The sequence below is a fragment of the Neofelis nebulosa genome, chromosome 9 (assembly GCF_028018385.1).
Source record: "Neofelis nebulosa isolate mNeoNeb1 chromosome 9, mNeoNeb1.pri, whole genome shotgun sequence".
Lineage (NCBI taxonomy): Eukaryota > Metazoa > Chordata > Mammalia > Carnivora > Felidae > Neofelis > Neofelis nebulosa.
In genome coordinates, this window is record NC_080790.1 from 115946331 (window position 1) to 115969916 (window position 23586).

The following is a 23586-nucleotide window of genomic DNA, read 5'->3' on the forward strand; positions in this document are numbered from 1 at the left end:
GCACTTAATACATCGTCACTGCTACCGTTCTCATCATTGTCCCCGTGGGAGTGATTGTCCAGAAGGCAGGGAGCCCCTTTCACAGGCCACACTGTGCCTGATTCAGTTCCTCTGCCAGGTGCCCCAGCGCCCCGCCCACCCCTCATGGCGGCCCAGACCCTCCTCTCTCCAAATCCTGGGAAGCTGGAGTCCCAAGGCTGCCTCCAGGCAGGGATGTGGTTCACCAGCAGCCACAAATATTTACCTTGGAGACCTCAGCCCAGCCCAAGGTCTCAGCCCAAATGCAAAGGGTGACTTCCCAGACTGGGGTGTGTAAGATATAAGGTTAGACTTCCAGACCCAGTGTCCGAGGAGAGAAGACTGAGGACTCCGGCGTGTCCAGGTAAAGGTGTAGGAAACGGCCCGAAAGCCTAGGGCACCAGAAAGGTTCTAAGCTGGAGACACCTGTTGCAGGCAGGTCAAGACCAGGAGGGAGGCCTGGCCTGGAGGTAAGCTCCCTTAGTCCACTAGGACCCTCCTAGTAGAGGGTAGAGGCTCTCAGCTCTCAGCTCCCTTGCCCAGAAGACCAAAGAGCAGTGACGAAGGAACTGGACTGGCTGAGTCTTTCCTTGGCCTGATCCCAATGACATAAACCCACCCTGCACACACCAATTATTCTGTGCCCAGCTCTATGCTGGAGTGATTCTGGGGACAAAGAGAAGTATCAGACTAACCGGGCCCTCAAGTAATTCCCAACATGGGCCAGTGTGATACATGCTGTGCTCAAGGAAAGACCAGGGACATTGTGGTAAAGAGCAGTCAAGAAAGGCTTCCTGGAAGAGGTGGCATGTCACTTGAGAAGCCAAGCAGAAGTTGGCTGGACAAAGGAAGAGAGAAAGGCATCCCATTGTAAAGGGAATCGCATAAGCAAAGGCCAGGAGGTGAGGCATGATGTGGCGGGTGTGGGTATGGTGCTTGGATCTGGGGAGGAGACACTTTTCCACAGGAGGGGATGCTACCATACTATTGGCTCCCTGAGCACTCTGATCAGAGGACAGGGTGGTGTGCAAAGATCATGAAGGGAAATAGGGTCAGGGTGTTTGAAAGAAAAAGATTATGGAGTGGGGTGGGGGCTTCCTGGGCAGAAGAGCAGGGTGCCGGGCACTACCTCTCTTACCTTCTGGCTTTGATTCCAAGGTGGTTCCTTCTGACCCCAGTATTAAAAACAGCCAATACGCATGAACACTTGTGGCTCATTCAATCTTCCCAACAACGCTGTGATACAAGTACTATAATTACCCCTTATTTTTACAGATGGAAAACTGAGGCTCAGAGAGGGTAAGTCATTTGCCCAAGATCACACAGCAAGTGGTAGCAGCAGGCCTCCAGCTCGGGTCTATCATGGGCCCTGAGGCCCATGATATTTCTCCTCCACTCTCAGTCTTGATGGCCCAGACCTGCTCGGTTGGGCTGGCTCAGATTCCCCATTTTCCCAAGGCTCCCGAGGCCATTCATTCATTCAGCAACCATTTATTTATTAGACACCCACAGGTGTTTGGGACACAATGCCAGGTGCTTGGGACACAATGGGGAGCAGGTAGACCCAACACTCCTCCCAGAGCTCACAGCCCAGTCTGGGAGACAGATGTTGAACCATTATAGCAAGTGTCTCGGAGAGCTCGTGTTGCCCTAGCCGAGAGACACATGCCATCCAGATGCCATGCTTGTCTTTGGCAGCAAGAAACCCACATGCTGAGCCAAGCAAGGGCTTGGATCTCCAGGTCAGCATCTTCCCTCCCTCCAAGCAGGAGGCAGAAGTTTGCCTGGGGGCTTGGAGACTGAGCCAGGGTGCAGGCTGGAGGGCTCAGGACCAGCTTCCAGGGGCTGACGCTCTGCCCCATGGAGGGCAAAGAGCAGCCAAGGAGCAGCCAAGTCCCTCTGCCAGGAGGCACCCACGGGCCTCTTCCTCCCTCTCTCTGCCCTTCTCTCCCTGGGTTCAAGCAGCCACCTATCCCTTCTCAGGCCCCTTCACATCAATCAAGCAAATTTCCTGCCCACTTTGCGTCCTACCTGAATAACCATTGCCCTCCCTTTTCCAAACGTCCTGTCCTGGGCACACAGCAGTCCCCAAGGCAGCATTTCTCCAAGCATAGTCCAGGGCCTCTGACTGCAGGAAGGGAAAAACTTTACAGAGAAAGGGAAATGTGAGCAGAGTTTAAAGGATGAATAAGAGTTCAGCAGGCAGATAAGGAAGGGGAAACACACTACCGGAAGCAGGAAGAGTTAGAACAAAGGCACAGAAACAGGAGAGAATGGGGTTATATTCTGGGAACTTCGAGCAGTTTGGAATGACTGGAACTTTATAGAGCAAGAGGGGAATAAGCAGGAGGTGAAGCTGGCCAAGGTTGGATTGTAGAGGGTTTTAAGTGCCAGACTCTATGAAGGCAGGTACTATTTCATTAGGCCCATTTGCTAGATGAGAAAACTGAGGCAGAGAGGCTAAACTGATTATCTAAGGCCACACAACTAGCACCTAGTGGCAGAGGCAGGACACAGACCCAAAAGTCGGGCTCCAGAGCCCACACTCTTAACCACATCACTAAACAGCCTCTTCTGGACTTTATGCCCCAAGTCACCAGGCATGGTGGGCCTGTCCTTGACCTCTCTGCCCAGCTAACAGGGCCTTCTGTGCTCACCCCAGGTTCCTTCACCTATCACGCGCTGCTCACCGATCCCCAGAAAGATGGCTGGCCCATTAACCTTCACCCTCCTCTGTGGTTTGCTGGCAGTGACTTTGGCTGAAACCACCCTCCGCCCCCCTGCGGTTCTTAGCCTCGGCCGTGAAGTCATCAAAGAGAGTAAGTCTCCGCTGCCCAAGCCTCACTGCCATAAGGCAAGAGGGCAGGTGGAGTGGCCCTCCGAAGGAGGGAGGGAGTCCCCCATCACTGGGGGTGTGCAAGGCACAGCTGTGATTCCAGATCCAGGGTGAGACTCGAGAGGATGAGTTATAAAGATTAGGAGTGTCTATGATCTCAAGAGTCCACGATTCCAAGATCCTCCCTTAAATTCCATGATTCCACTGGGCCCCTTCCTTCTTTACGTCCCTCCAGAGCCTCCATGGACAAGGCTCCACATTTTGCCAGCTGGCAGAGGAGGAATATTTACGGGGCCCACCTCCATCGTCACGGAGCAGACAAAAAGATGCGGGCTGAGGGAGCTGGGGTATTTATACCGCGATTCCCATCAGTCATGGGCTGAGGGCTGCTTCTGGAGCTGCCTCTGGAGCAGCTGGAACTTCTGACCTGCTCTTCATACAAGCCAAATGGGCTCTGGCCGCGGGGGGAAAGTCCAGCAGGGACCAGAACCCAGGACTCCCGGCTTCTCCTATCTCAGCTCGGCACCTGAGGCTCTTTGGACAACAGGCCCATATGATGTGGGTGCCAGAGAATTGTTAGCAAGTGTGCTTTGGCAGCAAAACCAGCCCCAACACAGTCTTGTGGGTTCCCTGCCTCTTGGCTCCAGAGCTTGCTGCCAGCTGGCGGGTGGGATGCAGGTCCATACGCCGGTATCCTGGCCAGTGTTCCCGCAGAGGCTGGCAATGCTCAGAGCGTGAATGGTCCCACCTATGCCCCTACCTTCGTCTTTATGTGAAAACGGCTCATCTAGACCATCATCCTCAAAGCCATGTCTCCACAGCAGACGGTCATCCATCCCCTTGCCCTTACATCCGGGTCCAGGTAGCCCTGAGCGATGCCCCCTCCCAGCCTGAAGCCACTGCCATGCCGTCCGTCTTGCCCCTCCTGCTGGACCCTGATCTCTAGGATCTGCCTCCAGGGCTGACACAGGAGCTGAAGGATCACGACGCCGTCAACATCCTCCAGCAGCTGCCACTGCTCAGCACCATACGGGAGAAGCCAGCCGGGGGCATCCCCATACTCGGCAACCTGGTGAACTCCATCCTGAACCATATCATCTGGTGAGTGGAGCGGGACAGACCTAGGCGCTAGCTCGTTCCCCACACCTCCTTCAGAAGCTCCCAGAGGAGTTAACGATGACCATAAGAGAGTGACACAGGTACCCTAACAGGGTGACCCCAGAGGAAGTTCCCCTGGGGTAGGAGAGTGAAGGGATAGAGTGACACTTCTCAGTGGAGGTAACAGGAGAGCCAATGACTCCGTGCTCACCAGAAGACAAGAAGAAAATGGCATTCCAGGCAGTGGGACCAGCCTGGGCAAAGGCACAGACGGGTGAGAGTCCGTCAGAAGAGCTGGCACTCAAGCCCCCAAGGTGAGGACGGAGGTCAGCGGGGCCACGTCACAAAGAGTCTTCCCAGTCAGCCCAAGGAACTGGGATTAGTCTCCAACATGGGGGAATCATGGGAGCATTTTGAGCAGTGGTGACAGGGAGGGAGGGGGCCAGGCCATGCTGGCGAGGAGTCAGGGGACAGGACTTAGGTCCAGCTGCTGGCCAGAAACCCCTGGCTGGCCACCAGGGGAGACAGGAAAGATGCAGTGGGCAGGTTTGGGGATAATACTCAGCTGAGCATAAGGCATGAATCTCATGTCTCCCATGTCCCACCTAGGCTGAAAGTCACCTCAGCCAACATCCTCCAACTGCTGGTGCAACCCTCAGATGAAGGCCAAGGGCTGGCGGTCAAGATCCCCCTGGACATGGTGGCTGGACTCAACACGTGAGTGTCTCCTCAGTCAGACACAGCAGGCCTGACAGGTTCATTTACACATCGCCCCTTTTCTCCAGGCAGGTATCTGGTAAAGAGAGTCCCAAGCAGAGGGAAGAGCAAGTGCAAAGATCCTGAGGCACCTGCTTTGTCCAAAGAATGGCAAAGAGAGTGGAGAGAGGGGGAGAGAATGGTGGGAGGTGAGGGCTTTGTGGCGCTTTGTGGGCCAAGGTGAAGACTTGGCTTTTACTGAGTGAAATGGGAACCATGGAGGGTTCTGAGCAGAGGAGGGACAAGACATGATTTAACTTTTAAAGAATCCCTCTGGCTGTGTGTTTGGAGGCAGGGAGGGTGTCCAGAAGGGAGGGCGTACTGTTACATTCAGGAGGAGCCAGCGATGGCTTGGACCAGGGTTTGGAGGCAGGAAGGTGGTGAGCAGTGATCAGACTCTGAATATGTTTCAGAGGTAGGTAGAAGAAACAGGATTTTCTGATGGACAGAATGTCAGAGAGAGAGAGAGAGAGAGAGAGAGAGAGAGAGAGAGAGAGAGAGATTGAGAGAGGTCAAGACTGTCCCCAGGGATTTTGCCTGTGCAACTGGCAGGATGGAGTGGTCAGCAACCAAGACGGGAACGATCATGAGAGGAGCAGGTTTGGGGAAGGAGCTGGAGTTCAATTTTGTACATGTTAAATTTGCAGCACCTGTCAAGACATCTGGGTACAGAGTTGGGTATCAGTTTGGGAGCTGTTGACATATGCAGAGGATTTAAACCAGGAGAGGGATCCAAACCCTGAGCCTGGGACATGGTGGGGTAGAAACTGGGGGAGATGCAGAGAATCAGCAGAGGCGCTTGAGCTGGGAGGTGAGAGAGACAGACGGCATGTTTGCCCGGACCTGGGGCTGAGACAGCACGGACACCTCCACTCCCAGGCCCCTGGTCAAGACCATCGTGGAGATGCACATGCAGACAGAGGTCCAAGCCATCATCACAGTGAACGCCAGTGAGAGGGGCCACACCCACCTCGTCCTCGAGGACTGCTCCAATAGCCATGGGAGCCTGCGCATCAGCCTGCTGCAAAAGTGAGTGTGGCCACCTGCCTCCGGGTTCCCACCGTGCCCGGGAGGGGACCAGGTGGTGGCCTTCCCCCATTTTACAGTTGGAGAACACTGAAGCCCAGAGAAAGAAAGGGACTTATATCCCTCCTGACTCTTGGCTGAAGCTCCTTCCAGGGAATCTGTGATGCCAAAGAAAGTTCAAGACATCAAGAGCTGAATCAAGGATGGTGGGATTTCAGGCATCATGCCAGGAAGTGGGGCAAACATTTGAAGGCGGAGAGGAGCCACATTCCTAGGGCGCCTCAAACCACCTCAGGCAGCCTTGAGTGGAGCATTGGGTAAAAACACACTTTGGAGTCAGGCAAATGCATCGTCTTCATTCACTGTCTGTGCAATGCTGGCAAGGTGCATCCCTATGCCTCCGCTTCCAGGCCACAGTGACAGGACGAGATCGGGCTGCAGCCATAAGCATTCCCCACAGTGCATGGCAAACAGCTGGTGCTCAAAAACGTGCTTTCCTCCACTTCTTATCAGGAGAATGGGGACAAATGCCAATGCCATCATCCCAGTCTCCAGCACACATTTCTAAAGACAACCCCCAGCCCCTAGTTCGTGAGAAGTCTCTGCCACCATCTACATCTGGCTGGGGGTCTACTCCACACTCCGTGCTGTGTGACCATGAGCAAGTGTCTTCTTCCCCTGGGCTCTGTGTTCCCTTCTATAAAACAGCATCATCTCTGGCCCTTCCTAATCTCTCTCCCCTTCTCCTCTCCGCAAGGCTCTCCTTTCTGGTCAACTCCTTAGCCAACAAGGTCATGAGCCTCCTGGTGCCAGCCCTGCCCAAACTGGTGAAAACCCAGGTAAGTGGAATCACGGCCTCTCTGGCCTGCAAAGATTGCTCCCCCTGTGGGTCTGGGGTGGAACTGCAAGCTGGTGCTAAGGGCCCCGTGTCTCCTTGAGTTAGGAAAACTCTGGGCCTGACCATTCTTTCAGTGGCTCATTGAGGCAAAGGTAACAGAACTGCCAGAAGTCACCCAGGAGGCCTTGAACAGCGATGTGCTGATAAATTATTAACAACCGACTCTAGAGAGGTTGAGGGGAAAGGAAGCCTGATTTGAAGCACTTGCTGATTTCTCTGGTATAAACACTTCCTCTGAGGCCAATTTCAAGCTACTAATGTGATGTCACTGAGCAGAGTTGGGAAGAATGGCACAGGAGCACACTATTGTATGGTATTTCTGCCACACGGATACAAGAGACGTAAATAACCTCAAGAGCAATAGATAAGAGTAAAATATAACAAAGTAATCAGGAAGTGATGAGTTTTGAATTCTCATGAGCTTTGCTTTTATTTATTTTATTTAGTTTTATTTAGTTATTTATTTAGAATTTGATTTTTAATAACGTCTGGGTTTAGCACATGGCTCAGAAATTCCTGAAAACTTAACACTTGGCCCTTGCAAAGTGGTCCAGGCTGGTTCTAGCATACATGAGTCTCCTATCAACCTGATCAACCTGTGGTCTTCAGGGGTCTGTCCCCCACCAGGCCCTGCTGGATCTATCTTTCTGAGGCAATAAACATACGTTAATCTCAGTGTATATGTCCCTTATAGGGCACATATACAGTGAATTATAACTGTAAGTTGGATTCATTCACTTTGACCATTGATTTCCACTGTAAATTTCAAGATGGGTTCACCACAGTGGGCCTCCTGGAGATCAAAACACCTTGTCAGATAACTGATGTTCTTTATAATAAAACTTTTTTGAATTGAAAAGGTGATATAATCACTGAAATGACTTGGGGGGAAAGTGCCCATAATCCTTCTACCTTAACTTGGCACCTATTCTCTCTTTTGTGTATATATTGCCTTCCAATCTCCATCCATATGCATTTATAGTTTTATGTGGCTCTTCTCAGCATCAATATAATAGTCCTTAAGCTATACACATGTTCTATGCCACTATATAACATTCATAATTATTGTAATAGCTGCATCATACTTAATACTTTACTAAACCATGCAGAGAGACTTCTAAAAAGAATCTGAAAATGAAGAATTTTGTAAAATTTGTCTCTTCTTACTTGAGATATTTTTTTCTTTTAAGATTTTATTTCTGCTTAGAGGTAGGAGTTTCTTAAAGGAGGACCCAGCTAGAAATTTTTTCCCAGTCTCCAACAAAATCATATTTTAACTGGCATCATACTTCACCAGCTAAAAATGTATTTTCCACTAGAAAATATGGCATAAAAATGTTTTTTGCATAATATCTCTTTTTAAGGGTGAAAGTTAAGTATAATGAATGATTCAAGAAAATTGGCATTTTGTTAATCACTATCGTTTCCCCACTGTGACTCAGTGGATTTGATTCAGTGGTCATGTGAAAATTTTGCCTGAAACGAAGAGAAAAGGCACAGCATGCTTAAATCTGACAGGAGCCCATCTAGAAAATGCTGAAGCCCTTTCCAGTGTAAATATGTGGGCCCCAGCCCCAGCTGCACATCAGAACAACCTGGGATAGCTTTTTAAAATACTGATAGATACTCCAATGTCATGGGTGTGGGTGGCGCCCTAGTATCCTAGAGGGTTCTAGCTGGTATCCCAGACGATTCTAATGGGTAGTTAGGGTTGAGAGCCACTGGTGGAAATGAAAGAAAGAGAGTTGTGAGAGATGATTGCCAGCGACACCCTTCCCATGAGGAACAGGCTGGTCCCTGGCAGGTGAGTGGGTCTCCGAGCCCAAGCCCCTCATCCTCCCTGGGTTCTGGGTTGGCAAAGCAGCTGGGGGCAGGGAACGCGTTTTTCACAGAAAAAAGTTAACTGTTCATAAAAAAACTTTCATAGGAAAAGTTTCTCAAAGTGCACTGTCCTCTCTCAAGAGTGGCAATGGGTGATCAAGCAGAAGATTCTTCCACCAGGGATATTGCATCTAAGACAAAGTGACAAAATCTCAGTGCACTGCCCTAGAAAATGTGCTGCCTAGAGCAGAGAACAAGGCTCTGGAGTCCCATGAGCAAGTGAGTGAAAGGTTTAACCTTCTCCTTAAGCAAAATAGGTGAGGCCAGGATTAGGTTAGACCAGAGCTTCTTACCTTCAGCGTTACTGACAGTTGAGTCATATAATTCTTTGTTGTGGGAGCTGTCCCACACTCTGTGGGGGTGTTTAGTGGCATCCCTGGCCTCTATCCACTAGATGTTGATAAACCCTCTCCCCAGTTGTGACAACTAAAAATGTCTCCAGAAAGTTCCAAATATCTCCTAGGCAACAAAATCAGCCCCCTGCTGAGAACTGCTAGCAGTCTTAGGGGAAGAAGAGCTCACTGGGCAAAGGGACGTGTTGGAGCTAGAAACCCACAAAAGGCACAGAGATTGTTCATGAGTCTGGCTGGGTCTGCCTTGCCCGCCCCTGTTCTAGAGTCTGACATGCAGAAGGAACTCAGTAAACAGTGGTTGAATAAGTAAGTGAATGAAGAAATGAATTCTCCATTTCCCTCTTATGGAAAACATGGGCTCCTGTGAACAGGACAAAGAGTCTGATGGGGAGGGCAGCTGGCTGGCCAGGCACATCGTGGACATAGGGGAAGGGACAAACCACTGCAAAAGATCCCAGGCAACACCAGGGGCTGGGGAGGGCTCCGGACGGCACGGATGGCTGGCGGAGCGGACACAACACCAAGTCCTCAATCCCATAGGCAAAAACCTCTATGGCCATGGACACATGGGCTCAGGCTGGGTGGGCCAGACACGGATCACTTGGGGTTAGGGTCCGGCCCCTCAGTAATGGAGTCTCTGCATTTGTGCTGTTGCAGCTGTGTCCTGTGATCAAGGAGGCCTTTGAGGACATGCATGTGGACCTCCTGAGCCTGGTGAGGGGTAGGTGAGCTCTCTCCCACCTTTTTCCTTTGCTGCCAAGCTGGCCTCCACGCTCTGGCTCTGCCCAGAAGAAGCCTCCCAAGTCACATCTGCACAGTAACTTGGCCCAGCAGCAAGTGAATGAGCATCCATGGATCCCTCCCAAAGATAAGCAGACAGGAATTCACCACAGCTGTGACTTCACAAGGACCTACCATGTGCAAGTTTATGTGAGCCAGATTTCCAAGTTCAAATCCCAGGTCTGCCACTGACTTGTTCTATCACTTTGGGAAAGCCACTCCACTTCCTTATCCTCACTTTCCTCATCTGTAAAATGGGGCTCATACATCCCTACCTCACAAGATTGTTAGTGAGGATTACAAGTCTACAGGAAAGTCCCAGGCACACGGCAGGTGCTCTCTGCCTGGCACAGAGAAGAGTTTGCAAATGTGAGCTGAATGGATGAATGAGTGAATGAATGAATGAACAGATGCTATAGCAATTACTGTGGGCTTATTGAGGAGAGAAAACAAGGGAAAAGACAAAATGTGTGCTCAGGAAGGAGGTCGTTTCTCCCTTCCCAAGAGTAGCAGAGATGGGAGGACCCAGGCTTCTGTCCCTACATCACAACTGTACTGTCCTCAGAGGTCTCAGAGTGGGGATTAGCAGGAAGAAGAAAATTCTACCATCCACTGTTTCAGGATCTGAAGAAGCTCACTCAAAGGGTGACCATGGAGGAGAGGGGAGAGAAGAATGGAATTAGTACACATTGAACACCCACAAAGCACCTACTGGGCTGGGTGTTTTATATACACTGCCTCAGTGACTCCTCAGATAATTCCATCAAGTGGCCATCATTACCCCACTTCACAGATAAGAAAACTGAGGCTCAGAGAAATTAAGTCATTTTCCAAGTTCACAGAGGAAATTAGGGATGAGGAAGGTTTGAACTCAATTCTGCAAGTTCCAAGTCTGGAGTCCTTCATATATGGGCCAACTTAAATAGGTACCAGTCCTGTAAACCTACGAAGCACGTATTACTGTTATACCTACCCCCATTTTAAGAGGAGAAAATTGAGGTTCAGAGGTAGGAACAGACTAGCCAAGGCTACTGAGGCTCAAAGGAAAGTCTGTCTGGCCCCTCTTTTCCTCAGGAGCAGGGCAGGAGGTCTCTCCAGGGGAGCGGGGGATCCAAGGATTCACTGCCCCCGCCTGTCCCTGAACCCCTCTGCAGCCCCGCCCATTCCCGGGCCCAACAGCCAGGGCAGATGAGACACCACTGCCACCTGGCGGCCAAGTGGGGAATCCTGAGGCAAACACAAGCAATCCTTTGCATAGATGGGCGTGCACCAGGTACTCTGGGGGGGGGGGGGGGGGGGGGATGTATGCAGATCACCATCCCCTGGAGGAGGTGGAGAGTTATAAGCAATAGTTCAGTCTTGTTCCAAACCAGGACTCTGGCACAGGACCGACTGGGTTCAAATCCTTTCACAGTATGACCTTGAGCAAGTCATTTTGCTCTTCTGAGCCTCAGTTTTCCCATCTGTAAAATGGGGGTAATAATAGGTCCTACCTGCTAAGGTTACTGCAAAGACCAAATGAGTGTAAGTGTAAAGGTTTAGCACAGCCTGTGGTGCTTGACATACGCTCAGTAAATGTCATTCCCATCATCATTATCAACACTGCTATTCCTGCTCCTCCCTACAAACAGAAAGCCCAACTGGCCGAATGCAGCCCCCAAAGCGCCCTGTCCAATACTGCCCTCCTCCCTCACAGAACTTTCTTCTTGTCCCAAGCAGCGCCCATTTCCCTCGGCTCTAACCACCTGGAGTTTGACCCTCTGTCTCCTGCCATCAAGGGTAATGTTATCCAGCTGAAGCTGGGGGTGAGTGTCATGGGGCCTCAAAAGTACAGCAGGGACATCACTGCCCTTCTCTGACCGCCAAAGATCAGACACCACGGGTCTGTTTCAGGGGAGAAGATACCGCTCAGGGTTAGGACACGCAGGCTGATTTAGAAAAATCTCCACGGGCCGAACGTGTCCCACGCACACCATCTTGATGGAGGAACGCCAGCAGGTGGAATCCAAGGGCTACACGCAGAACGTCAGCCCCAGTGATCTGTCCTCCGACCCTGTTTTCCCCACTCAGAGGCCAGAGTATGCACCAGTGCTCTTGGCCTTCTTCTCAGGCAAGCCCTGCCAAACCCCAAATATCTGACGACTTTGAAACAAGAGCCCAGGACCAAGACCCATCACTGGGGATCACACAGACCTAAGTTTCTCTCCCAGCTCCACAACTCCCTGGCTGTGTGACTTTGGGCAAGTTTTGTCACCTCGCTGAGGCTCAGTTTCCCCATCAGTAAAATGTAGACAATAAAGTCACCAAGAAGATGAAGTGGCAGGCAGAGGGGGCCAGTAACTGTCAGCTGTCTGTAAAATGTGAGGCCGTGCACTCACACTGGGGCTGGAGTCCCTGAGGGACCTGGCCAACCTGGAAAGCCTGAATCCCAGGCCAGTTTTCACGGATCTTTTGGGAAGCTGTCACAATCAGACATTTTAATCGATTTTGTTGCAGTTTTGAATTTTCCCTTCACCCAAAGGGTTTCTGAGATATCTAAGAACTTAAAACCTAAATGCTAAATAAGGTATCTAGGTTTTAAAAACAGAGATTAACTGAGGGGTGCTAGAGGAGTAGAGGTTGCTGGCCACCTGAGATAACTCATCACCTCGGGCAAGATACTGAATTCCAGGCTAAGCTTCCAGTCAGCAAATGCAAAAAGGGAAACAGGATGAATGGTGTCATTTTCTTCTAGGTTGCTATTGGCTAAGACTTTGGAGTTAAGGTTCCCAGCCAACTCTCTGCTTTGTGTCTCTTTAGGCCAAGTTGGTGAACTCTCAAGGAAATGTGACCAAGTGGTTCAAAGAGTCTGCAGTTTCCCTAACGGTGCCCGCCCTGGACAACACCCCTTTCAGCCTCACTGTGAGGCAGGATGTGGTGAATGCTGCGGTAGCTGCCTTGCTCCCTCAAGAAGAACTCGTAGTCCTGTTGGACTATGTGGTAAGTCTTGGCACGAGAGGACGGGGCCCCCTCTGCTACATCATGGGAATTTCCTGAATCAAGGGGCCTCAAGGACTGCCCTAAGCCTCTGAGCAGTAATCCCCTGTCAGGCTCAGTTTAAGTCCCTCCAGTAATGAAGAGCTCACCCCCTCCTCAAACAGACCCTGACTCTAACATATGGCTCTAAAGCTGCAACTTTCCTTGTAACATCCAGCGCCAGACCCAGTTCTGTCCTCTGGAACCTGATACAGCCGCTTCCTCTACCAAATAAGAGTCCTGTCAAGCCAAAGGGCATCCTAGATATTGAGTGGTCCTGGGACAGCAATCGTGCCCCTGCTGTCCACTATGGAGCCTACGGCAGACATCACTAATCAATCAGGATCCCCCTTACAATTGAGCCTAGATGCCAACACGGCCCCAGAATCCTTATATTAACCCAGCGTAGCAGACAATCACCACCCATCAGCTGGAGTGTGTCACCTCCTCTCGAATGACCAATGGGGAAACTGAGGCCCAAAGCTATGGGAGGGTGGCAGGAGTTCGGGTCAGCTGACAGGCAACAGATAACCAAGGTCTTGGAGATTAGAACTCAAGAGTAAGGGACCAAAACGATGAGAAAAGAGGAATGGTCACTGGCAACCACATTCATGACAATAGTAAGAATTGGGTCACTTCTCTATGTCCTCAGGGAGCAGGGAGCTGCCCAAGACCCAGAACCACCAACTCACAGTAAAACGCCAGGCCAGTGAGAACCCCATGCCCCGCAGCAGCTGACATAGGGGCTGTTTTCCACCAGTGACAGTCATGGGGCCTGGACCATCAGACCCACCAGGTTTTCTGGGGGTCTGGGGATCTGGGCAATGGGGCTGCTGGAGGTGTGCCTCCCTTTCCCCTCCAGCTGACCCACTCTGCCTTCCCCTCATCCTCAGCTTCCTGAGCTGGCTCGCCAGTTGAAGTCCGGCATCAAGGTGATCAGTACCAAGGTTGGTCCATTCGCTGTCTGCAGTTTGATGGGTGCTCGCTGTGATCTGTGCACTGTCCTCCGAGGAGTAAAATACATGTAGGACTGTTCTGTTTCCTTCCAGCCCTAGTGTCTGCAGCAGACCGGGTCCCTGTCCTCACAGAGTTTCATTCTAACAAGACAGTGTGACCTGCATCAATATTACACAGATAATATTTCAGTTACAAGTGTGGTGACAAGGGATAGATTCTAGGGGTTATGAGGGCATTACTGGGACACCTGATATAATCCAGGAAATTAGAGAGGGCTTCTCTGAAGAGAAGGGTATTCCAAACAGGGAGAAGCAAGACCAAGGGCTGTGAGATGGGGAGAACAAGAATTCGTTCCAGGCTCTGAGAGAAGGACAGTGGCTGAAGTACAGAAAGGAAGTAGGGAGGCCAGGAAGGTGGACAGGAGCCAGGTCACAGGGGCTACATGGGGCCTGTGAGCCATGGGGAGGCACTTGGGAGGCCTCATGCGGATCTCATATCTTTCCAGGCTGCGGATCAGCTGGGGCCCACACAGATGGTGAAGATCCTAACTCAAGAGACCCCAGATCTCCTTCTGGATCAGGGTACTGCCAAGGTGGCCCAATTGATCGTGCTGGAAGTATTCGCCACCAATGAAGCCCACCGCCCCTTCTTCACCCTGGGCATTGTGAGTCCAATTGTCTATGGCACGAGCAGCAACCTGGGGGACCTTCCTACTCACTGGTCTTATTCACCCCCTCTCGCTTTGCTGTTTCCAGCACTCTTGGCAGGGATGGGGGAGGGGGAGTTCTGAACCAGCAACCAGGAGCTTTGGTCCAACTCTGGTCCTATGACTTTATTAGTTAGGATCTTTAGGAAGAAACTTAATTCACATGCACAGAAGGAATTGTATTAGTTCATATAACTGAAAAGTCCAGACAGTCTAGCTTCAGAAATAGCTGGATCCAGGTGCTCAAACAATGGCATGTTCGTTCTTCTCTTCCCACCTGGAAGCTGTGTTTTCCTATGTGCTGCCTTCATCCTCAGACAGATTATCTCCTCATGGAAGTGCCCGAAGCTGTATCAAGATATCAGGTTGGCAACATCAGCTGAACCAGCCTCTTTTCCTCCGGGTAGTTGCAGCAAAAGTCCCAAAGCTAACTCTCATTGGATGAGCTTGGGTCATGTGCCCATTCTTGAACCAATCAGTGTGGCTAGAAAAATACACCTGAGTCGGGAGTTTGGCTGTATCCAAACCACACAGACTGAGGGGGAGAAGGGTAATTCCTCTTCTGAAGTATGAGCAGAACTAAATCAGCTCCAAGTAAGTTCTTGATTGATTTTCTCAGTAACCCCAGCAGGTCACATCTCAGAGTTTCCATTTAGCAGGGGGACTCTGTGGGTAAAGGTATAGAGGTGGGGGGTCCCCAAAGGACAATCCCAATAGTATGGTATCTTAGGGTCGGGCCCTAGAAACAGAGCCTAAGAGAAGGATTCTTACAAAAGTAATTTATCGGGGAGAGCTGCCAGAGAGTCCCATAGAGGAGATCTGAGTGGGGCCCCAACCACATCCACGACAGAGGGCAAAGGGCAAAGGGAAAAGACAAGGCAGGATTCGTGTTTGGGCACTGGAACCATGCTTAACCTAGGAGTCTGGAAGTATCCGGCTGTTGGTAGACTAAAGTTGACACTCTCCTTACAGCACGGTTGCTGCGTATAGTTGTGCAGGTTGTTCACCCACACTGTCAGGGGGTACTGTTCACAAAGAATACAGGATGCACAGTGCCCTGGCTTCCTATGTTAAAGGATATTCTGACCCCGCAACCAGCAGGAGGAAGGGACTGCCCATGCCAGCCTCGCTCTTTATTGACTTGGCCCCTCCTTGGCCAATGGCAGACACTTTTCAAAAGGCCATCAAGCCCAGGCCTGCAGGACAAGTCTGGTCTCTGGGTGCATCCGACCTGGAGCTGGAGCCTGGCTCTGCCCTCAGGCTCACCCAGCCCACAGGTCAAGTTGATGTATATCTTTGATGCCCATATTGGAGACCTTGCTAGCTACTGACCTTCCAATAATAACAAGGGTTAATATTTACTGGAGGCTTACTGGTCTTCTTTGTCCCTCAGTTTCCTCACCTTTACAATGGGGTAATAATAGGAGCCTCTTCACGGGGTTGTGAGGCTCAAAGGAGATAATCAGATAAAGTTACTAAAACACTGCCTGACACACAATGAGGGCTCTGTGCATATCGACAGCTGTAATCATCATCATCATTGCCCACAACAACCCCATGTTGTAATCTGGTCAGCAGACGGTGGGTACAAATACTGTCTCATTTAATAGAAGAGGAAAGCGAGGCCCAGAGAGGCCAAACCCTTTCCCAAAGTCAGAGCCAGTAGCTGAGATCTAGACAGTGTCGACCTGACCCCAGATCCTCCTTCTATAACCTCACAGCCCATGCTTGACGCAACTCCTGAAAGAAATGGGGCCTGGGCTTCTCTCATTGCAGGAAGCCAGCTCAGAAGCTCAGTTTTACACCAGAGATGACCGACTTATGCTCAGCTTTAACGAAATCAGGTAAACATGTAAATCACTGTCTCACCCTGTGACCAGTGGGATGTTTCGAATCTCTGGGGCGTGAGCATGGATGGAATAAAGGCTACTCCTAGATGGGCAGAAAGGCGACCTTGCCTGGACTATCCCGCTTTGGGGACCAAATGTCCGAGAAAGGGAAAGAAAGGAAAGTGGCCTTGCAGCAGCCATGGGAACAGCCTGCCCAGCACCATCCCCTCAGCTCATTCTAAACACCTCCAGGACAGTGGCTTTGACAGTCAAGCCCAGATGCTGACCCCAAGCCCAGAAGCACAGGGCTCCAGCTGCCTCTTGTACTTCTCCCCACACCCCATAGCCCTCCTGTTGCCCCAAAGGGAGTTCAGGGGTTGCAAACTAGAGCCTGCTGGAACAAGTCAAGCTCTACATAGTAGGTGCTCCATAAATAGTTGTTGAGTGAGTGAATGAATGAGTGAATGAATGAGCCTCTGAGGGGCCATTCTCACTGGCATCTTCTGTTGCAGTTCTGATCGAATCCACTTGATGAACTCAGGCATTGGCCTGTTCAACGTGAGTATTAATAGATTGTCCCTGGGGCACAGGGGACAGCCCGGGATGGTCCATTTCAAAGACAGACATTGACCAGGATTTGCTTCGAACAAGGTCCCCATAGGCAGCCCCGTGGTGGGCTGGCCAGCCTCCACGTTATCAGCCACAAAGTCCAACCTCCCGGCTATGGTGTTTACTGAGCACCTGCTATATGCCGGACACAGCTGAGAACGTGCTAAATGCTCACAGATACACAATTACTTTTCTTCTGTAACATTTTGGTCCTAAATGAGAAAACAAATCCCTTCTTTTTGCAATCTCATTTTGCTCATGTAGACTCATCTCAGTGACCCTGGACAGCCCCTTCCCTGAGGTCCTCTGTTTCCCCAGCTGAGACAGAGTGGATCAGGGATCTCAAACTGGCTGCTTCCTGTCTCCTGCCATGGTTTCGTTTTGTTTTGTTTTTTGGTCCTCATGTTTTGTTTTGTTTTTTAATTTTTTTTTTTTTTTTTTGGCTAATTTTTAAGTGGGGAGGTTCTCACATGAAAATCAGAACTTCTGGCTTCACCAGAGAAGTCAAAAGTTGGGAACCAGGGTGAAATTCCCCCAGGGCAAATTCAGCTAGAACAGAGCAGTGGAGCCCCTGAGGGCAGGGAGTGCATCCCTCTAATATTCCCCAATCCCCCAGATGGGTTTGTATGTCTGGTCCCAGTATGTCTGGTCCCCTGGATCCCTCACAGCTCTCACTGGCAGAGGCCTGGGATTCCAGTATGTCTCCTGGCTGCCCTGATCCTGGGGCTGGGCCATACCCATTCTAGGAATAGCTGGGGGGGGAGGGGGGCGGGGGGGGGGGGGAGGACTCTGGATCCTCAGCCATGGTAACAATGCCCCTCTCTCTCACAGCCTGAACTTCTGAAAAACGTCACCACTGAGATCCTCAACTCCGTCCTACTGCCAAACCAGAATGGTGTGTCCCTTTGCCGTCCATCCCCCCCCCCCCCCACTCCCTAGGGCTTTGAGGGTGGATGCTCCACTCTGCCCGCCTGCATCTCACTTTCTGTCAAATTCCACCTCCTCCAGGAAGCCTTCCTGGTCACCCAACTAGAAATGACCTCTCCCATCTCCAACTTTCCAGCCCAGTTCCTTTACTAGTGCCAGTACATAGGCATGCAAAGACAAACCAGGCAATGCTCCCGCCTCACAGGGCTGATGGCAGAGAGACAGAGGTGTAAACAGACAACTAGGACATGCTCTAGGTGCCTCAGGTAGACCTGGGTTCAAGTCCCGATTCCCCTTCTTGTTGGCTACCTGGCCTTGAGCAAGCTGCCTTATCATCCTCAGTTTCTCCATCTGTAAAATGGGAAAATAAAAGTACCTTGCTCAGGCACATAAAGGAGACGATGATTTTAAGGGGCTGAAAGCGGTGCCTGGCACAGTTGGGTCTCAACGTCTCTTAACTATTCCTGATGTTTGCATTGTTATTTGTGTTACTAGAGGTGGAAGTCAAGAGAAAAGGTGGAATTACTCTACTTAAGCCCCAAGTTGGGGAGGGAGACGTGAATTACTAACCTATGCCAACGACATCTTTTTCATTATTTTATTAGAGTAGGAAATCTCAACGTACAGGCACCTCCCTTGTGAATGACAGGGAGGTCATTCCTTATGACAGAACAGTCATTCTGGCTGTTCTTTAGCAGAAATGTGGGAGGAGGTGAAGAGTGCCCTTTGGAGCTACCAGCTACTGTGCTGGAAGCACGGGGAGGGGAGATGAGCCTGGGTGGATGCTGGGGCCAGAGAACCGGCAAGAAGCATGAGGCACAGTCCGAATTGGGTGTGCCAGGTCCCGAGTTCCCTGCCCACGGCTGCTCTATCCCACCCCAGTCTCTGACCACATTCGTTATTTCAGGCAAACTAAGATCCGGGATCTCGATACCGATGGTGAAGGCCTTGGGATTCGAGGAAGCTTCGAGCTTTCTTACCAAGGTGAGTGGGATTAAACATCCTGCCCCAGGGAGGGCACAGTTGCTGGGGGAGCCCTGAGCTGGGAGGTAGGGCCCGCACTCCAATGCTGACCCCACTGGTCACTCATGGGGGGCCTTGGACAAGTCCCTTCTTTTCTCGTGGCCTCACTTCTTCATCTATAAGTGTAAGAGTGCGACTGTCCTAGCCTGGGGTGCATTCGTCTCCGGCTCTTTCTGTTCTACCTGTTACTCATTCATTCATTCATTCATTCACTCATTCATTTGTTCATTCATTCAGTAAGGCTTGGCACACAGTAAATGCTCAATAGATGCTCGCTGAGCAATGTCCCCTTGACACCTACTAGGGAGTGAGGCTATCACAGCATCACTCCCACCCCCAAATATTATCATTAACAATATTTAATAGCCCATAATCACTCTGTGCCATTCAACAGCATCTTGTTCAGTCTTCACACTCACCCTATGTGGTATATCCCCATTTTGCAGACAGAGAAACTGAGACTCGTGAATGACAAATCCATTTCCAAGGACACACACAATAGGTGGCAAAGTTGGGATTTGCACTCTGCACCTGCCCTCATAACACCTGCTTTGGTCCCCAACTTCTGCAGGAGCCGATGACAGTGAGGTGGGCTCCTCTCAGTCAGCCAGCCAGTCAGCAGGCATTTATTAAGCACTTACTGTGTACCAGGCACTGATCACAACAGTGAACAAAACAGACAGAAACCCCTGCCTTCTTGGAGTTTCTAGTCCACTCTAGGTGGGGGAGACATTGAAAGCAGATTTTTTTTTTTTAGTTTATTTACTTATTTTGAGAGAGACAGAGACAGCATGAGTTGGGGAGGAGCAGAGAGAGAGAGACAGAGAGACCGAGAATCTCAAGCAGGCTCCGCACTGATGCGGAGCCTGATGCAGGCCCCAAACCCACAAAACCGTGAGATCATGACCTGAACTGAAACTAAGAATAGGATGCTTAACCAACTGAGCTACCCAGGTGCCCTGAAAGCAGAATTATTCAGAATTAAGAAAATCCAGGGAGGTTGGGTGGCTCAGTCGGTTGAATGTCCAACTCTTGATTTCAGCTGAGGTCATGATCACACAGTTCATGAGAGATCAAGCCCCGCATCAGTCTCTGTTAAGCAGCACAGAGCCTGCTTGGGATTCTCTCTCTCTTGGTCTCTCTCTCCCTCTTTCAAAATAAATAAGATTTAAAAAAAAAGAAAAAAGAAAAAGAGGGGCACCTGGGTGGCTCAGTCAGTTAAGTGTCTGACTTCGACTCAGGTCATGATCTCCCAGTCTGTGAGTTCGAGCCCCGCGTCAGGCTCTGTGCTGACAATTCAGAGCCTGGAGCCTGTTTCAGATTCTGTGTCTCCCTCTCTCTGCCCCTCCCCTGCTTGTGCTCTGTCTCTCTGTCTCTCTCTCTCTCTCTCAAAAATAAATAAAACATTAAAATTTTTTAAATAAATAAATAAAAAGAAAATTAAAAAAAGAAAAGAAAATCCACAGGTGATTGCCCACCCTTCCATGGCCAAGGTGTCCAACCTAAGGCCAGAAGGCCAAACTCCTATTAGTCCTGATTTTCCTAAAGTTGTGGATTGGTATCAGTGAATTCCTGAATTATTAAGTTCTGGAGAAATTCACAAAGGAAAGAAGTCTCAGAAATGCCTCGCCACATGCCACGAGATCACATTGGTGGCAGGGTAGGAGGCTTTGTTAACTAGCTTCCAAGGCAAGTTGTGGATGACTTACTACCAGCTGCCCACCCCCAAAATCTGTGTCTACCCTTCAGCTGGCTGCGATGGACAAAAACAAGGACAGCGCTGTGGATAGTACAGAGAGAGGCTGAAAGTCTAGACTCAGAAACCAGAGGACCATTTCAATCCCGGCTCTGCCTCTCTCTAGCCATGGACCTCAGGCAGGTCCTTCAGCCTGAGCCCAGCTTTCTCATCCATAAAACCCAGCAGACGTATGAATACACAGGTCTTACTCTAACGGACTACATTGCAATGATCCAGTTAAAATATAAGCAGTTTATCTAAAATACATACTACACTCAACTCATGTTGGATGAACAGCAGTGTCCATACAACTAAATGGCTAGAGCTTGGTTTATTTCACATATCTCTTCTTAGGAGGCATTTAGCTACTTTCCTCTATTTTTTTTTTTTTAAATCAACTTGCATTGCATGCTCCATCATTTGTACTTTGGGTTGGAAAGGTATCGTTTCATTCTTTGGGTCTGTTTCCAAGTTTCCTGTTTTGCTCTATTCATTTGTTTTGAGATAGCAGTCCATCGATTCCCTTTTTATAGATGTGTATATGTTTTAAAAGCTAGCCAGAGGAATGAATAAGTGGATAGATATGGGATAAAGCAAGTATGGTTTAGAAAAAGCTAATGACAGAAACTAGGTGCTAAATATACAAGTGTTCACTGGAAAATTCTTTCCACTTTGCTCTGTTTAATAATTATCATAATAAAGTATTGGGGGAAATCTAATAGGTTAAGTTCCTTCCATCACATTTAGTTTAAAAAAACAAGAAGAGCATTGTTAAAAAGTTAGCTTGCCTGGACCCAGTGAATACACCTAAGTATCTGCATTTTATGAAACTTCTTGGGGAGTTTTGGTGATCACCTGGGCTCGGGTATGACAGTCCTACACAATCCCATACTTTGCATGCAGACACTTTACCTGTGCTCCAGACCCCTACACAGCATCACTGTTCACAGACAGACCCTACTCCTCTGACCCTTCTAAGAATTCTGTGTGAGTTCAGGGTCATGATTCCCAAAACCAGCGGTCACCTTGTGGAACACACACCAGCATAAACCACAACAAGGTAGGGGGTAAAACACTGAATTGGTTTTTCTCCTCCAACTCAAGGATTCTCTTGTGATCACCCCGGCCTCCCAGTAGAGCCCTGGACCACCCTCTTGTCTCCCGTGAAGACTTGGATGATGGCCATCCAGGGCAGGCTGGGTCCCAGTAGGAGTATGGAAGCCAGCTCTGTAGACTGTCTCTCTCTGCAATAAATAAATACTTGTCTGTGACTCCTACAGCGTGGAGTGTATCTTTGTCCCAACTCAGGAGTCATTTGCAGGTTTGGGAACTGAACATCCAAGCCACATCTGAGTCATGTTTAGGCACATCTCAGCCAATCTGGCCTATGCCCGAGCTATGCCTGGGCCGTGCGTGGACTATATAAAGATAACATCCAAGATCATGGCTGCTTCCCCGGGTTTCAGGAATAAGGCAGTCATTTGTGCCCTCCTTCCTTCTGTGCCAGCCTCAATAACACCAATGGTGGGACCATCTCTTTGGTGGGGGACACATGTTTTGTTGATCTAGACAGTGTGATGGATTGAGGGCTCTCTGAACAGTGTGACTCTGGAGAGAAATGAACTAGGGTTTGAATTCTGGCATGACCCCTCAACAGTAGTTTGACCCTTGGGATATGGCTTCCCCTCTATGGGCCTCAGTTTCCCTCTCTACAAAATGAGGAGAATCGTAGTCCCCACCTTGAATGGCTATCATGAGGATGAAATGAGAGAGAAGTGTTCCTGGCACATGGAAGGTACTCAGACAATGTCATCTGTGGGTGATGTCATCGTCACTATTGTTACCTGGACTTCAGGATGTTGGGCCTTATCACTAAAGGCCCCTCCCACTTGGACAATGTGTGACTGCCATTGTCTCCCTGATGTTAGCAGGTTCAAGACAGACAATAGGGCCCCTGTTCTCTAGACTCAGGCTTACCCCAGGACACAGAGGTCTTCAGGTACACAAAGGACCTCAGAGGATGGGACATTGGGTATTTCAGGAAAAGGCATTACCACCTTCAGGGTGTAAACAGTCAGGCGAATGGTGACAGCCTGGGAAGGCAGCCAGGAAGGAACTTCTCCTATCTACAAGACATGGGCGAGGCCAAGAGGGACACCAGGGGACAGGACAAGACCCTGCTCGAGACACTTACACAGGGTCAGCAAACACTTGCTGGGCAGTTGCTGAGTGCCAGGCTCCGCAGCTTCCACATACACCCCCAACTCCCAGACACAACTTTGCCATCTGTTCTCCACACATCACATTCCACTGTTTCTCTAAATCGTACTGAGTCTGAGGTTTGAACCATCTCTGACCAGGAAGATGAGAAAGTCAACCTCCATCTTGTCTGGGGCAGGTCCCTCCTGGCTCCCTAGGGTCGTGCAAGGATCTGAGGGGAAGGGGGGCTTCGAGGAGCCTGGAAGATGGGGCAGGGCCTCTCTCTGGTCTTTGGCCCCATCTGGTTCCAATGATGGGATCCCTGTTCCACCCACGACCCTTCAGAGGACAGTGGCTCCAACGCCCAGTCTGAGGCACTTCTCCGAAATAGCCATGGCTCCCAGGTTCCAGCCACCCATGACCTCTTTCTGGAGGAGGGGCTTCCTGGAGGTTGATGGATAAATAACCCGCTTCCTCACCGCCTGGGGCAGGGGGCAACTCCAACCCCACACAGCACCCCACAGGTCCGAGCTCAGGTGCCCACGGGGGTCACTTGCTCGAACACACCTTTCTGGGCCAGCTCCTTCTCCACCTCTTTCCCCCTCTACCAGCAACTCCTGGGATCACCTCTCAAATCAGCCACCTGCACTCAAACCCTGCTCTCAGGGTCTGCTTCTGGGGAACCCAAACCAAGATAAGCATTTGCTCTACAGGTATCACACTAAGGGTCTCGCCCGGCCTTCCCCATGGCCTCTGGCAGCCCCACTTGACAAATGAAGAGACTGAGACTCTGAACACTCACCATGACTACCAAGCAGCCCCTAACCATTACCCTACACTGCCTCCCTCCACTCTGTGCCTTCATCTCTGCCTCCCCGCCTTTGGTCTCTACTTCCTGTAAAGAAGGAGAAGGGTTGTCTTCTGTGCCAACCTCCTT

General features: G+C 50.3%; 2 protein-coding genes across 6 annotated transcripts in view; one reads left to right on the plus strand and one right to left on the minus strand.

The window, feature by feature from the left end:
- The window catches only part of CDK5RAP1 (CDK5 regulatory subunit associated protein 1), a 230485-nt gene that overhangs the window by 108974 nt on the left and 97925 nt on the right, over positions 1–23586 (minus strand). The window lies entirely within an intron of this gene.
- On the plus strand, positions 313–21656 carry BPIFB1 (BPI fold containing family B member 1). Of its 2 annotated transcripts, none has more exons than XM_058685312.1 (16): positions 313–382; positions 2681–2837; positions 3814–3955; positions 4562–4669; positions 5588–5737; positions 6492–6573; positions 9524–9587; positions 11366–11451; positions 12446–12625; positions 13555–13608; positions 14124–14282; positions 16101–16168; positions 16666–16711; positions 17594–17657; positions 18597–18673; positions 21555–21656. In XM_058685312.1, exons 2-16 carry the CDS (start codon positions 2723–2725, stop codon positions 21585–21587), a joined length of 1428 nt encoding a protein of 475 aa, XP_058541295.1. In that variant the 5' UTR covers positions 313–382; positions 2681–2722; the 3' UTR covers positions 21588–21656. The 2 variants fall into 2 exon arrangements, with proteins under 2 accessions (XP_058541295.1, XP_058541294.1); XM_058685311.1 differs by having other exon boundaries at positions 380–488.

What these genes read in the sequence shown, in the direction of transcription:
- BPIFB1 (XM_058685312.1), top strand. Translation starts at nt 2,723, where the DNA reads ATGGCTGGCCCATTAACCTTCACCCTCCTCTGTGGTTTGCTGGCAGTG. An exon ending in CGCATCAGCCTGCTGCAAAA is followed by an intron (nt 5,738 to 6,491) that starts GTGAGTGTGGCC and finishes CCTCTCCGCAAG; the next exon opens with GCTCTCCTTTCTGGTCAACT. An exon ending in TTATCCAGCTGAAGCTGGGG is followed by an intron (nt 11,452 to 12,445) that starts GTGAGTGTCATG and finishes GTGTCTCTTTAG; the next exon opens with GCCAAGTTGGTGAACTCTCA.